Source organism: Pelophylax lessonae, assembly GCF_965119305.1.
Source record: "Pelophylax lessonae genome assembly, chromosome: 7".
NCBI classification, from domain to species: domain Eukaryota; kingdom Metazoa; phylum Chordata; class Amphibia; order Anura; family Ranidae; genus Pelophylax; species Pelophylax lessonae.
In genome coordinates, this window is record NC_138774.1 from 190,758,314 (window position 1) to 190,771,425 (window position 13,112).

A 13,112-nucleotide genomic window follows, 5' to 3' on the forward strand; every position below is an offset into this window, starting at 1 on the left:
AGCCATTTGCCCAGTGAAAGTGTGTGTACATTCATTCCACATGAATGGGACAAAAACAAATGTAAATAGTCTGTATCCTGTTTGAATGCAAACCATTAATTAAGAAGGAACATACTATGTTTGGCCACTAGATGAAGCTAAGCATCATAGGAATTTCCTATATAACTTAGTTCCAACTAGTGGCAAAATGCTGCATTTTGCTATTTAAAATCAATAATTTATATTCGAACAACACAGGCTATAGCTACTATTTACATTCATTTTTTGCCCTATCCGCTCAGAACGAATTTACATGCACTTTCATTGGGTGAATGGCTACATGAATTCTTTATAAATCAATCCCTTTGTGTAGAGATATTTCAACATGTTAAAAAGTCTTTGTGTAACACTATTCAGCCAAACAGCCATTGGGAGGAAAGCCATTCAAGCTTGAACCAGCAGCTCGAACAAGTGTAGCAAAAATGAATGGGCCGACAATCCAAAAATCAGAAACAGAGACCTACCTCTATATTACACATTTTAGCCTGGAGACTGGATCCTTTGCAGTCCTGACCACCAAATGCTGGCCTGTGAAGGAAAGTAGGCCAAATATACTGGGCTTATTTGACATTGCAGTGATATTTAGTAGCAGACAGGTATCAAGTTTAAGCAGTTCTTTTGGATAACTGTTACACATTTTCACAGCTCTTACAGTAAAGAACCCTTTTTGCATACAAAGGGTTTACAAGATTCTTTAAATTGAAGAATGTCAAATGTGCAGTGGAGAAAGTGCACTGTGGAGCTTTAAAAACTGGAGAACCCTGTCAGAAATGAGAATTATACCTTCTAAAAATGCTAGCTTCCTGGTTTTATTGGAAATACTAGGTATCAGGATACAATGTTTGAGTCACAGCCTCAAGCATCTGTTTTACCTGGGATTGTTGCATTGCCTTTTCCGCACAATTACTCCACCTCCGCAGCTCCGAGAACAGGGTGAGAAGGCGCTCCAGCTGGACCAGACGCCATGTACTGCCGCAACTGGATTGAGCTCTTCAAGGGAGCTGCAATGACCTTTGTGACACCACTGTTGAAAACATACAGTACTTATTGTTATTAGGACTAAGAAAAATGGCCGTTCATTCAGACTATTTCATAACTTATTGCAAATCTGCAAAACTTGTCACATGAAATGCTATATTTTAGACAACAGATTGACAAGAGGACCCACTAGTCCCCATATACACAGAGAAATGTCTTCCAGGCTGCTGCAATGTTTTTAAAGTAGTAAGAATAAAATATTTGGGGGGGGGCAGAAGGGGACTTGGCTGGGAAGGCTAGTGTGGTATTTGATGCTGGGAGAGTACTCAAGATATGCTGCGCTGGTATATAGACTGTATTATATTTTGTCTAGAAAGTAACCTCATGTTATAAGTGATGTAAAATAGTATCTAGTATTCTTATTATCATATAAATATATATAAAAAGATTAAAGTATATGTAGTCAGTAGCGTACAATTGAGATGTCAGCACCCGGAGCAAGTCAAGTAATATGCTCCCTAACCCCCTGAGGAGGCTTTATTTGTTGCAGCCTAGCGCAACTGACAGCCTGAGTCAAGGCTTACAGCTGGCCTGTGTTAAGGCCTGGAGAATCAGGAAGATGGGTGTCTTTTGAAATATATTCAGAGTCTGCTATGTGAACTTATGTCCATAAGCGCTTAGGGCAAGCTGCTACTAGATGGACATGGCATTGAGATCTCATTACTCAGCTGTTGAGAAACCTGCAACTACTCTCTTAGAGTAGTGGCAGCACCTTGGCCACTGATGGTGGTAGTTAAAGAATCAATTGTCAATGAAAGTCTGCTATTGAAGGATTGAGGGACACTAATTAGTTGTCTTCAATGGATTTGTAATTGGAAAGCTGTCATTGAAACTAGGGATAGACCGATTATCGGCAAGGTCGATATATCGGGGACCGATATGCACTTTCCCCGATATATTGGTATCGGCCCCGGAACTGGCCGATATTGCCAATATTTTTGTGATGTCATTCTGCCTTCTTAGGCCGCCTCCCTTACCTTGGACAGCCTCATCTGGAGTCAGGACTGGTCTCACGGGAGTGTATCACAGCCATATGCCTACCCACAGCAGCCCGGTGCCAGCCAGCCACCCACATCCACAGGCCCTGTACCAGCCAACCAGCCACAGGCACTGTGCCAGTGAGCCAGCCAGCCACCCACAGGCCCTGTACCAGCCAGCCAGCCACCCACAGGCCCTGTACCTGCCACCCACAGGCACTGTACCAGCCAGCCACCCACAGGCCCTGTATCAGCCAGCCAACCACAGGCACTGTACCAGCCAGCCACCCACCACAGGGTGCAAGACAGCCAGCCACCCACAGACAGGGTGCCAAACAGCCAGCCACCCGCAGGCCCTGTACCAGCCAGTCACAGGCACTGTACCAGCCAGCTGCCCACAGGCCCAGTACCAGCCAGCCACCCACAACCCCTGTGCCAGCCACCCACCTACCACAGGTTGCCAGCCAGCCACCACAGGGTGCCAGCCAGCCACCCACCCACCACAGGGTGCCAGACAGCCAGCCACCCACCGCAGGGTGCCAGACAGCCAGCCACCCACCACAGGGTTCCAGCAAGTCAGCCACCCACCACAGGGTGCCAGACAGCCAGCCAGCCAGCCACCCACCACAGGGTGCCAGCAAGCCAGCCATTAAGCATTAAACAAAAATTAACATGTTCAGTACCAGATTTGTGTCAAAAATTGTCTTTATTTTTCAAAACTTTAAATGTACAAAAGCCGATACAGATACATTGTGACCAAAATATCGGTATCGGTATCGGCCCTAAAAAAAACATATCGGCCTATCCCTAATTGAAACATCAGAGTCACCATCTATTTTGGTATTAATTGGAGGCTGCTGCTGAAGAAATTAGAGCCACCATGCTTTTTTGTTGCCCACATACAGTAATAAGGCCTGGGATGTTTTGCTGTTTTGGGGTATCCTTTACCTTTGACCCTCTCTACACAACTTATTGAGCAAATAAAGTACAGAAAAGACTAAAGTGACTGAAACCTAATTGTTGTGATTGGAATGTTAGTGTTTCCAGGCTGAGCTACAGAGTGGGTTACCATTAGTAAAGACAGGCAAGCCTGTAAAATTCCAGCAACTACTTTGGTGGTGAGTCTTACACAATCAAATGAAATCAACAAGACCCATTATACTTCACCTTGTTCTGGCCGCACTCAGTGCCATCTAGAAGTGGGACGAGGAGTCGGTTGCAGCTGGTCATATCTTCATGGCTGACGTGACAGGAGAGGACGCTGCACATATCCTGTATAGAGCACCCTAATTACTCAACAAAAGGAATAATGTAACTCCACTACAAACAGTAAAATGTGATTTAGTGTGGATTAAAGTTCATACCCAAGTATTCCTGCAAATGTCCCAAAATAAAAAATAAAAATGTTTCTGCTGTACAAGTGAATTTTAGACTGGACTTTACAAAGATTGACTAACTGGGTTTTTTTTTTACAACCTAACCATCAAAAATGTAAATTAAAAGGGATTTTTTGTGGATGACTTTTGGTACAAACAAATTGGTCATGGAATAAATAATCAAGAGAAGATTGCCCCAGTTTCAAGCTACAGCTTATCCAAAAAACGAAATAAGTCTTTCTTTCTAGATCTTGAATGATACACTCCCTGACAGTTTTCTTTTATCTCTTACACTCTATTAGTGAGATCGCTGTGCTCAGTTCCTAGTTCTGTATACCAGCTGTGGCCATTATACGGGACTATCACCATCACTGCTGGATATTTTATTTATTTTATATTATGAAAAATATAACAGGTAGGGCTTAAACACACAAAGGTGGATGAGAACACCCAAATCTTTCAGGTGGACATAAGCAGAGTCATGGGATACGGCATGGAAATTTCCGAAGCCACCAACTGATTCTGCTAACCAGGCTTCAATATATCTAAAGTATAACATTTAGGCAAAGTTGCCCTTTAAATCCTGGTACATATTATTACCTATTCCTGTATAAAAAGGGCCAAGGGAAAAAGGGCCAAAGGAAAACTCCCTTTTTTCCTTTACTCCCAGATCTGGCATTGAGGAACGCCCCATTCTTAGTATTAAATCATACATTTATTTTAAAACATCGCTGATCTTTTATAGATCAGTCTAAGCTGATTGCTGGTGGCTTAGTGGGTTGTAAATAGTCTGTAGAGTGTTGGATAAGTATGGAAATAAAAAAGATTCCTACCAGATCATTCCTGGAGAAGGTACAGGCCAGCGCTGAGTTTCCAAACGCGATTTGGCACTGCTCGTTGGCTCCATAATACAAACCAGGTTTCAGGTTCGGTATATTGTCCTCTAGGGCTGGTAAGTCATTGACGCAGCTTGCAGTGCTACTGCTGTAGAAGGAGTAGAGAGAAATCTTTCATGTCACTGTGCATCATTTACTCACATGTACAGGCTTATAAAGGAGCAATAATGGTATGCAAAATGCAGCACCTTATACCAAGCAGACCTCATTTCACTACAGTCAGTGATAATTTGGCTGCAGTGAGTGATAGCAGTTTCGATTATGTTTGCAGATAGGGTGGCCTAACTTTAGTTTGATTTTTTCTCATTTGCAAACTTTTTCTGGTTAAGTGACTAAGCCAGGAAACTAGCATTGTGTGAAGGAGACAAGCAGAGGTATCCGCCTTGTTTAATTTTACAATGCAAAGGTAATGTTTGCATTTGTCTGATATGCAAGTGACCAAAATAAGGGTGTAGTTCATTTTAGGATATACAAATATCATGAAAATATGGAACAACAAAGAACCCTGTATTGAAATCTGTGTCAAGTAACCTTTGCAATAATTGAAATGTGCCCTCATTGAAAAAAAAAAAATGATACAAGTAGTTTCCCTTTAAAAAAAAAGTAAATCAAAGTTACATTGGAACTCCAGCCAGAATAGGGAAGGGTTAGAAACTGCTGGGTCTCTATTGTTGGTTGCCAATGGAGAAATTTCACTTCCCTTCCTGTCCCAGTGACAACCATAACAACACAGGAAACGATGGTCAGTCTCCTGGCATAGTTCTCTTCTGCAGGTGGCTCAGCTTCATGTCCTTCTCTGTCAATTACCTGAGAAAGTAAAGGAGTTGCTCACGACTGCACTCCGACCATGTCAGATGGATGTTGTTTTGATTCCCTTCGCCTGCCATGATGTAGCCACTTCCTCTGCAACTGTTTTCTGTCCCATCGTGATTTATTCCAAAACTGCAGGAAAAAGGGAATAAAATCAGCTATGCCCCAAAAAAGTTAAAGCTCTGGTGAATCAATGAAAATAAAAATGCAATAATGTTGATGAAATGATAAAAGTTCTGAATTTAGGCCACTGACATTGCTTGCCTTATCCCACAGGGAGATAATCATGTGATAACATCATAGAATGGAGATGACTACATGAACCAACCATTTTATCCTATCACACAGTCAAACCCAAGACTGGTATTTGACAGGCCTGTAGGCAGGTGTAGTATATGCTCTATGCCAGCTTTTCTCAACCTTTTTTCTGTCAAGGCACCCTTTAAAATTATAGGCACTCTCAAGGAACCCTCCCGATGCACCCCATTCTAAAAAGTAAACAACTATTCTAATAGCTTTACACCACGCAGCCACATCCACACATAAGAAACCCAACGTTAGAGGTAATTTATTCTTCCAAAGCAAATACACTTTTGCACACGGGTGCTCTTCTCCATCAATTTCTCTCCATCAGTCAGCTGTTGTCACCCCAGTACTGAGGGAAAGGGGCACAGGAGGGTTACTCAAGGATGCTGTGGAGTCGAGAGACATCCTCCTTATTAACTGATGATGTCATTGGTTATTGGGATGCCAGTGTCTAGAAAGTCGTAATGGTGCATAATGCAAACCCATAGCTTTGTATAACTAAAAGGCAGGCTTGATCCATCTGCTGGCTTGTATACAATTTTTGATCAAATTTTAGGCATTTTTCCAAGGCACCCCTGAAGAAACCTTAAGGCACCCCTGGTTGAAAAAGGATGCTCTATGCTGTAGGTGGCACTGGTGCTGTGCCACTGTGCAGGGGAACTGGAGTCTAAGAGGAACATTGTTCTTCCATAGGTGTCATCAGGCGAGCTGTGATACAATTGGACACAGCAGTCCTAAGTGATCTTGGCCACCATCTTTAGCATGGGCTGTGCTAATAAAAAAATAGTGCCCTGCTGGCGTTGGCGGCATTTTGTGAGTGGCTAGAGAATTGAAAGGAGCCACACTAGTGAGAGACATAGAGTTAGCTCTAGGGAAAGGTTCCTGCTTGAGGAGGCATAGATTGAGACCGCTGCATGCTTCACCAACTTCCAATCTGTGGTGCGGTGCATTAGGACTTGCAGCACTACCCTGCTTGTCAGCCAACCCTATGCAGATGCCATCCTGATAATGCAACTTTTACCTAAGTACTTCCTTGCTGCTGGACTCTGTTAAGGCATATTTAACATCTCTGAAAGCAAAAATACTAGCTACTCAACCGTGCTGCTGGTGTTGCTGTGTTTGTGGATACCAAATTGTTTGGAATTCTTACCTTAAGTGTGTGCCGCAGTTTCCATAGCCATTATACAATTGTTAGTGGTTGTAGATTACTGATGTTCTATTGACTGTTCACCTACAACCCTACAATAGAAGAATCACTGAACTCTGTTCTAGACTCTGCGGGCTGTTCCTTCTCTTTGGGTACCCAATTCCTGGCCCTGTCTATATCCCAGTTCATTGCCAATGGACAAAGAGTTCAGCCTAGTCTATATCGCTCACCAAACCACTGGAGAATACTTACCTTTGAACTAAAGAATAAAAACTTCAAGAAGTCAGAATTTAGAAGGAAATCATATTCTCCACGAGTGCATATTTTGAGTTATTATTGTATGTGATATTTCTTTTACATTTTTAAATGCCTGCTCTTTTTTTAATGAATAAATGTTTGGATTTGTAGATTAGCCACTAGAGGGAGATTAGTTACTACAATTATTCTGCCTAACTACTTATTGCCTAAAAGAAAAGTTCCGATGCTGCATCTGTCCCCCACTGCCTCTGCAATGAGAACTTAGCGAGCAAACACAGCTAATCACTCAGTTCTCCCCTCTGCTCTAAACAGACAGCTGCAACTGTCAGTTACCGGCTCTCTGCTCTCCCCTCCAGCACTCACTGGAGTGCTGAGCTAGAGGATTAGAGGGGCTGGCTCATGCTCTCAGCAGATCGCTAAGAGGCTGAGCCAGGTGCCGGTTCAGGCATCTGGGTGGATCCCAACCATATGTTCGGGATCTTTCCCGAGCCTGGACAGGCTGAGTGATGTCAGCCGACAGCAGGCTTTAGCAGAACTAAGTGTACTCCTGTGATTCATAGGAGAAGTATGGCCTAAAAAGCTTTGGTCATACTTCTCCTTTACCAATTGTTGACATACAATATCAGCCACACAGGGAGAGCATTGTTTTTAGTGTGTCTGCTGACTCACAGAACTGTGAGAAGGAGCAGTAGAGTGCAAACATTGTATAGGGCTGAAAAGAAGAACTTGCATACTGTATGTAGTGAGCAAATCTGGCTCCTCAATGGACTGTGCATATGTAATTTGAAACTATACATACATATTGTGATAGGAGTCACTTTGGTTGGGGGGCCCGTAGAACCCAGCTTATCTTTGAGAGCTCTGGAACCCCATTTTTCAGCTCCCCCGGCCCCTCTTATGTGTAAGTCACCCTGTGTCCATTAGGGGCACAGGGTGATCATGAAAATTATGGACAACTACTTAATGGCTTGGATAACTTCAAATGGGACTCTAGGCCTAGGATCCATGTTAAAGGCCTAGCTGCCTATTACCAATAAAGGACTGCTCCACACAGTCAGACTCATAGCAGATGATAATGTCATCAGCTCAACCACCTGTCTTTCACACGTTGTTAATTGTGCTAATTTACTCACCTATTGTCTACTGTGGGGACGCGTTTACACTTATATTAATGTGTATTGTACTTCACCTGACCTGGTGGGGTATATATTCGGTGTGAGTTTGTTCAATAAATCTTCCAGATCTTATACAAGCTATTCTTGGCTAGTTTTGTATGGGGGCGGCTGGAATACCTAATATCTATGTTCAAGAAGGAAGCGGTATTCTGACAGAAGCACACAAGCACCGCGTGTGGTGGTTATGTTACACGTATATTAACAAGGTTTTTAAAAACAATATGACACATTGGGGTTTATTTACTAAAACTGAAAAGTGCAAGGTGCAAAAACTGGTGCAGCTCTACATAGAAACTAATGAGCTTCCATTTTTGGCAAAGCTAAATGAAAGAAGCTGAAGTTGGATAATTTATTCTAGAAGGCTTAAAACTATATTGACATTTAATTTGATTGTACGATTGTTGGTATTGTAAAATAAATGTCTAAAAACGAATAAAAATTATTGCAAAAAAAAAAAAAGCTTTAATAAAATGGAGTTCTGTAGACGAAAAAAAAAAAAAAAGAAGCTGAAGTTAGAAGGTGATGATGGCTACCATGCACAGCTGCACCAGATTTTTCACTCTCCAATTTTAGTAAATCAACACCATTGACAAGATCAGGCTAAACTCTTTAAGGCTTCATTCACACAGGGTACTTAAGCATACATCCGTGGATTGCTAGCGCAGAAAGCACAGGTGTTCTGCGCATTCGCATGAAGGTAGTCTCATTTATGCCTATTGGGATGTAGTGGTTGCACTGACACAGCTGCGGGTCCTAAACCTACATCTGTGCAGGTGTGGATGTGTGCCCAAGATGCACACTGTATGTATTTGGGTGCACGCACCTGGACCTGGACCAGAACACCTGTGCATCTCATGCGGGCAAACATGGACCTTCGCACAGATGTATGCTTGTGTGAATGAAGACTTACATATACCTGTATACCAAAAAAAAAAACCTGAAAAAATTGTTGTGTAAAGCCCCGTACACACGTACCGATGGTCGGCTTACAAATGTTCCTCTTTTCTCCCCGGGATGTCGGTGTCTGCTGAAAAGTGCAAAGACAGCACAAGGACAGCACAAGAATTTTGTCCGCCGACTGCAGAAGTGATGTCATGTAATGGTTAACTTTCCCTGTGTTTTCTATTTTCTGAGCATGCCCAGTCTTGCAAATCTGCGGTCTGTCGGCCGAATTGTGTACTGACAGGCGAACAATCGTCCGTTCTGGTGTCGGCATACAAATATTTTCATGTTTGCACGAAAGACTTTTGTCCGCGGATTGTGCGCAGACATCTGTCGGAGGCACCATACTAACACGCGTACAATCGGCAGATCCTTCGTCCACCGACGTTTGTATGCCGACGATCGGTACGTGTGTACGGGCCTTAAGTGTTGTGGGAAGTATGTCATTGGGACACAACGGGGTAGATTTTCTAAAGGCAAATAGACTGTGCACTTGTGTAGTTGCACTCTGAAAGAGCATTTGCTCCAGAGCTTAGCAAATTAGGCGAAGCTTCACTGTCCAAAGAATACCCAATCACATGCAAAGAAAATGAAAAACACAGCATTTCTGATTGCACATTATTGCATAGTTTACTAAGCTCCAGAGCAAATTCCTTTGCAGAGTGCAACTGAACTTGCAAAGTGCCCAGTCAATTTGCCTTCATTAAATCCACCCAAAAGTAATAGAAAATCTAAAAATGAACAGATGTCACCAAAACAGGAAGCAAGCGGAAATATTCCAATGCAGATACATTTTCTGGTGACAGCTATTTTAAGTAGCCCATACATGTGGCATTTTCAGTCAATTCTAATTCCACCAGGAATCACAAACACAATCATAGGAAAGCGCCAGAAACTACCACCTATAACTTTAATTGACTAGAAGAATTTGGTTGATTGTAGAATTGAAACTGGGCAATAAAGGGACAGCCTCTTGGAAGATCCAGTCAAAAGCACAAAAAAAAAAAAAGAGCAATATCATTAAACATAATCTGAATTTTCCTACAGAGTTTGATCGAGACAGTTTCAATTAGTTGATTAAAACAATAATTTTATATCTTTGATTGCTTTGCGATTTTGAAAAAAAAACAAAATTTGATTGCTCCACTAAATTCCACCATGTATGATCAACTTAAAAGAGGATTTCCCCTCACTATGGAGAGATTTTCTCTGACTTCCTGTTTTGTCACTGGAGGAGGAAGTGACGAGGAAATCCCCCAATGCGCCACTCCCTTCTTTATCCAAACAGGAAGAAAAACAAGACTGTGTGCAATTTTACTTTAAAGAGTCGTAATTCAAATTCTGGTAAGCCATGTGTAATGTTTTATAATGTCTAATATACTAATCTTTAAAGTAAACCTATTCTGGAAGAAACACAGAACAGCTACTGCTGATCGTTTCCTAATATGCTAGTTGCCTGTTTCTGGCACTAACACTTTCAAAGTCACTGATCCAAAAGCATGCACATTAGAAAGCCATAATGAAGCCAGAAAACTTCATCCACATTCTTGTTTCAGGTCGGTGAATGAAGTCATTAGATGAACATGACAGCCAGGCAACTATGATTTTAAGAAGATGGCAGCCAGGCGACTAGCATTTTAAGGAGATGTCAGCTATGGCGGTCCCCCTGTTTTCTCTGTACAGGTTTCCTGTATAAAATCATTGATCTATAATATATAACAATGATTGGTTACCTGTGCCCAATCTCATGGGCCATAGTGATCCCCAGGTCAAAGCCGGTGTCTTCAGTGATAACGCAGTTCCAGGAGGATGAACAGGCCCCACCCAGCTGGGTCACTCCTCGAACTTGCTTATTTCCATCCGGTAACTCTAGGTCAAACCTTCAGTAAAGAAAGACAGCAGAATGGTTGATTAGTGGCTCATCCACATGGGTAGAAAAAACATAATTTTGTGCACATCTAAAAGCAGCACTCTAGTAATAAATGCATCCATGCTCACAGCTGCATGTACATGCAAAAATGTGCGCTGCATTTAGCTGCAGAGAAAAAAAAAGTAGGACACCTCTGCATCCAGAACCACACAGATCTGCAGAATTTATGCACATGCTCCTAAACATGCCTAAACATTAAATGAGTACACATGTAAATGTGTAGCCATGCATTTTACTGAAAGAAGAATTGTACACATCTAAACCATGTATGCATCTAAACTCAATTTCTTTCCATGTGTGTTTTCTGCAGGATATTCTGCCAGCAAGAACCTGCGTTCATGCAGAAAACACACATGTGAATGGGTCCTAATAGTAAGTAAAGTCCATCTATCCTGTGTACTGAACAGAAACCTGTTATAAAGGGAGCTATACTTGACCTCTCTTTCTATACATATGTACTGTCTGCCTGTCATTTTGATTCTCAGGTTTCAAGGGCTGCAAGGGTGCCCGGTTTTAAATTTTTATTTTGGCTGTCTGAGATCACAAAGAAAGGAGGAAATAGTAATAATTGGTTGCCCTCAGTAATAATTGGTTGGGCTTGGTGATCTCAAAACCTGCTCATTTTACAGCAATATACACATACATAACTTTATATATATATATATATTGTGACAGGAAGTCAGGTAAATCTGTGGATGTTGTCACAGACAGGAGATACATGTCTGCTTGGTTTAGACAATTCACCAATTACTATAGGGTGTCGGCTGCAGAGGTAGCCAGCAGGAAGTTGAAAAACCTTCAGCTGTTCAGAATGAGGAAATTAAGGCCTCTATAATTTGTCCAGAGGAAGTCTATTGATTGCTGCCTCCTGACGCTGTGTGAGTAGAAGAGGACAGTCAGATGTGTGCCTCCCGACGCTGTGTGAGCATGGGAGAAGGAATGCCTCCTGAAGCGATGTGCGCTGAGGAGGGTAAAAAGTCTGAAGACTTCTCAAGGTGAGGTCTTGGATTGTTTCTATGTGAAAAGAAACCAATGGACATTGCCTGTGTGAAGGGAAAATGAATTAAGACTGAAGACTACTCAAGGTGAGGTCTGGGATTGTTTCTATGTGAAAAGAAATAAATAAACTATTTCTATGTTAAGAAAAAAGGGACATTTGCTGGGTGAAGAGAAAAACAAAGGAATGTGTTCTATGTGAAGAGAAAGGGGACATGTTCAATGTGAAGAGAAAAGGGACATGTTCAATGGACATTTGTTGTGAGAAGAGAAAAAACATGGACTATTGAGTGTCTGCTGTAGGATCAGCAAAGTCTGCCCAACAGTAGGTTGGAGACAGACTCCGTAGGTAGGTTCCTGTGTGTGAGAAGGTAGCCGTCCACAGTGGCAAGGATTTATTTTGTGTTTTATTTTATTTTGGCTGTTTTTGACGCTTGCACTTGTGTGAAGAAAATTGCATGAATAAACCAAACTGTTGTTTGCAACCACTTCTCGGCTATCTCCCTGTGTAACGAACCCCCCCCAAAGGGGTCATCCACGCCCACCACCGAGCTAATCCCCTCACAATATATATATATATATATATATATATATATATATATGTATGTGTGTGTATATATACATATATATATATAGAACGTACACTCAAACACGCTTCTTGTCCTCTTATGCCACTGGATGCAGAAAAATCAATTAACAAGGTAAATAATAATCCATTAGTAATCCATTAATACAGCAGCATGAAAACAAAGGATAGCACACAGTATTCAGTAACTCCCAGCACCCAATCAGGTTCCATATCACTGGTGTGCAGGGCTGGGACAAGGGGTGGGCAGGAGGATCGGTTGCCCGGGGCACTGTGGTATCATGTTAGGTGGGAGGGCACCACAAGGGAGATTAGGTGGGAATTTGTGTTAGAAGGGGGAATTTGGGGGTGGCAGGGGGTAATTATTGTGCTAAGAGTGGTGATTTAGGGGGATTTGTGTTGAGAGGGGGGTGGAGAAGATTTGTAGTAGAAGGGGGGATTTGGGGGGAATTTGAAGGGGGAGAAGATGTGTATTAGGAGGAGAAACTTTAGGGGTAGAGGATTTGAGCTACGAGGATTACATTTTTTTTGGAGGGGGGGGGGGGGGGGCAAAGATCTGTGCTGAGAGGGGGATTTTAGCAGGGGGGGTGGATTTGCACTGGAAGGAGGAGGGATTTATGCTAAGGGGGTAAGCAT

General features: G+C 42.3%; 1 protein-coding gene across 1 annotated transcript in view; it reads right to left on the minus strand.

The window, feature by feature from the left end:
* ADAMTS13 (ADAM metallopeptidase with thrombospondin type 1 motif 13) overlaps positions 1-13,112 on the minus strand; it is a 116,079-nt gene that overhangs the window by 85,824 nt on the left and 17,143 nt on the right. The window contains exons 8-13 of the mRNA XM_082262781.1: positions 10,698-10,844; positions 5,134-5,268; positions 4,264-4,414; positions 3,222-3,326; positions 912-1,063; positions 504-567 (exon numbers count right to left, since the gene is read on the minus strand). Of these exons, the coding sequence (XP_082118907.1) occupies positions 504-567; positions 912-1,063; positions 3,222-3,326; positions 4,264-4,414; positions 5,134-5,268; positions 10,698-10,844 (754 nt within the window). The remainder of the gene's footprint in view (positions 1-503; positions 568-911; positions 1,064-3,221; positions 3,327-4,263; positions 4,415-5,133; positions 5,269-10,697; positions 10,845-13,112) is intronic.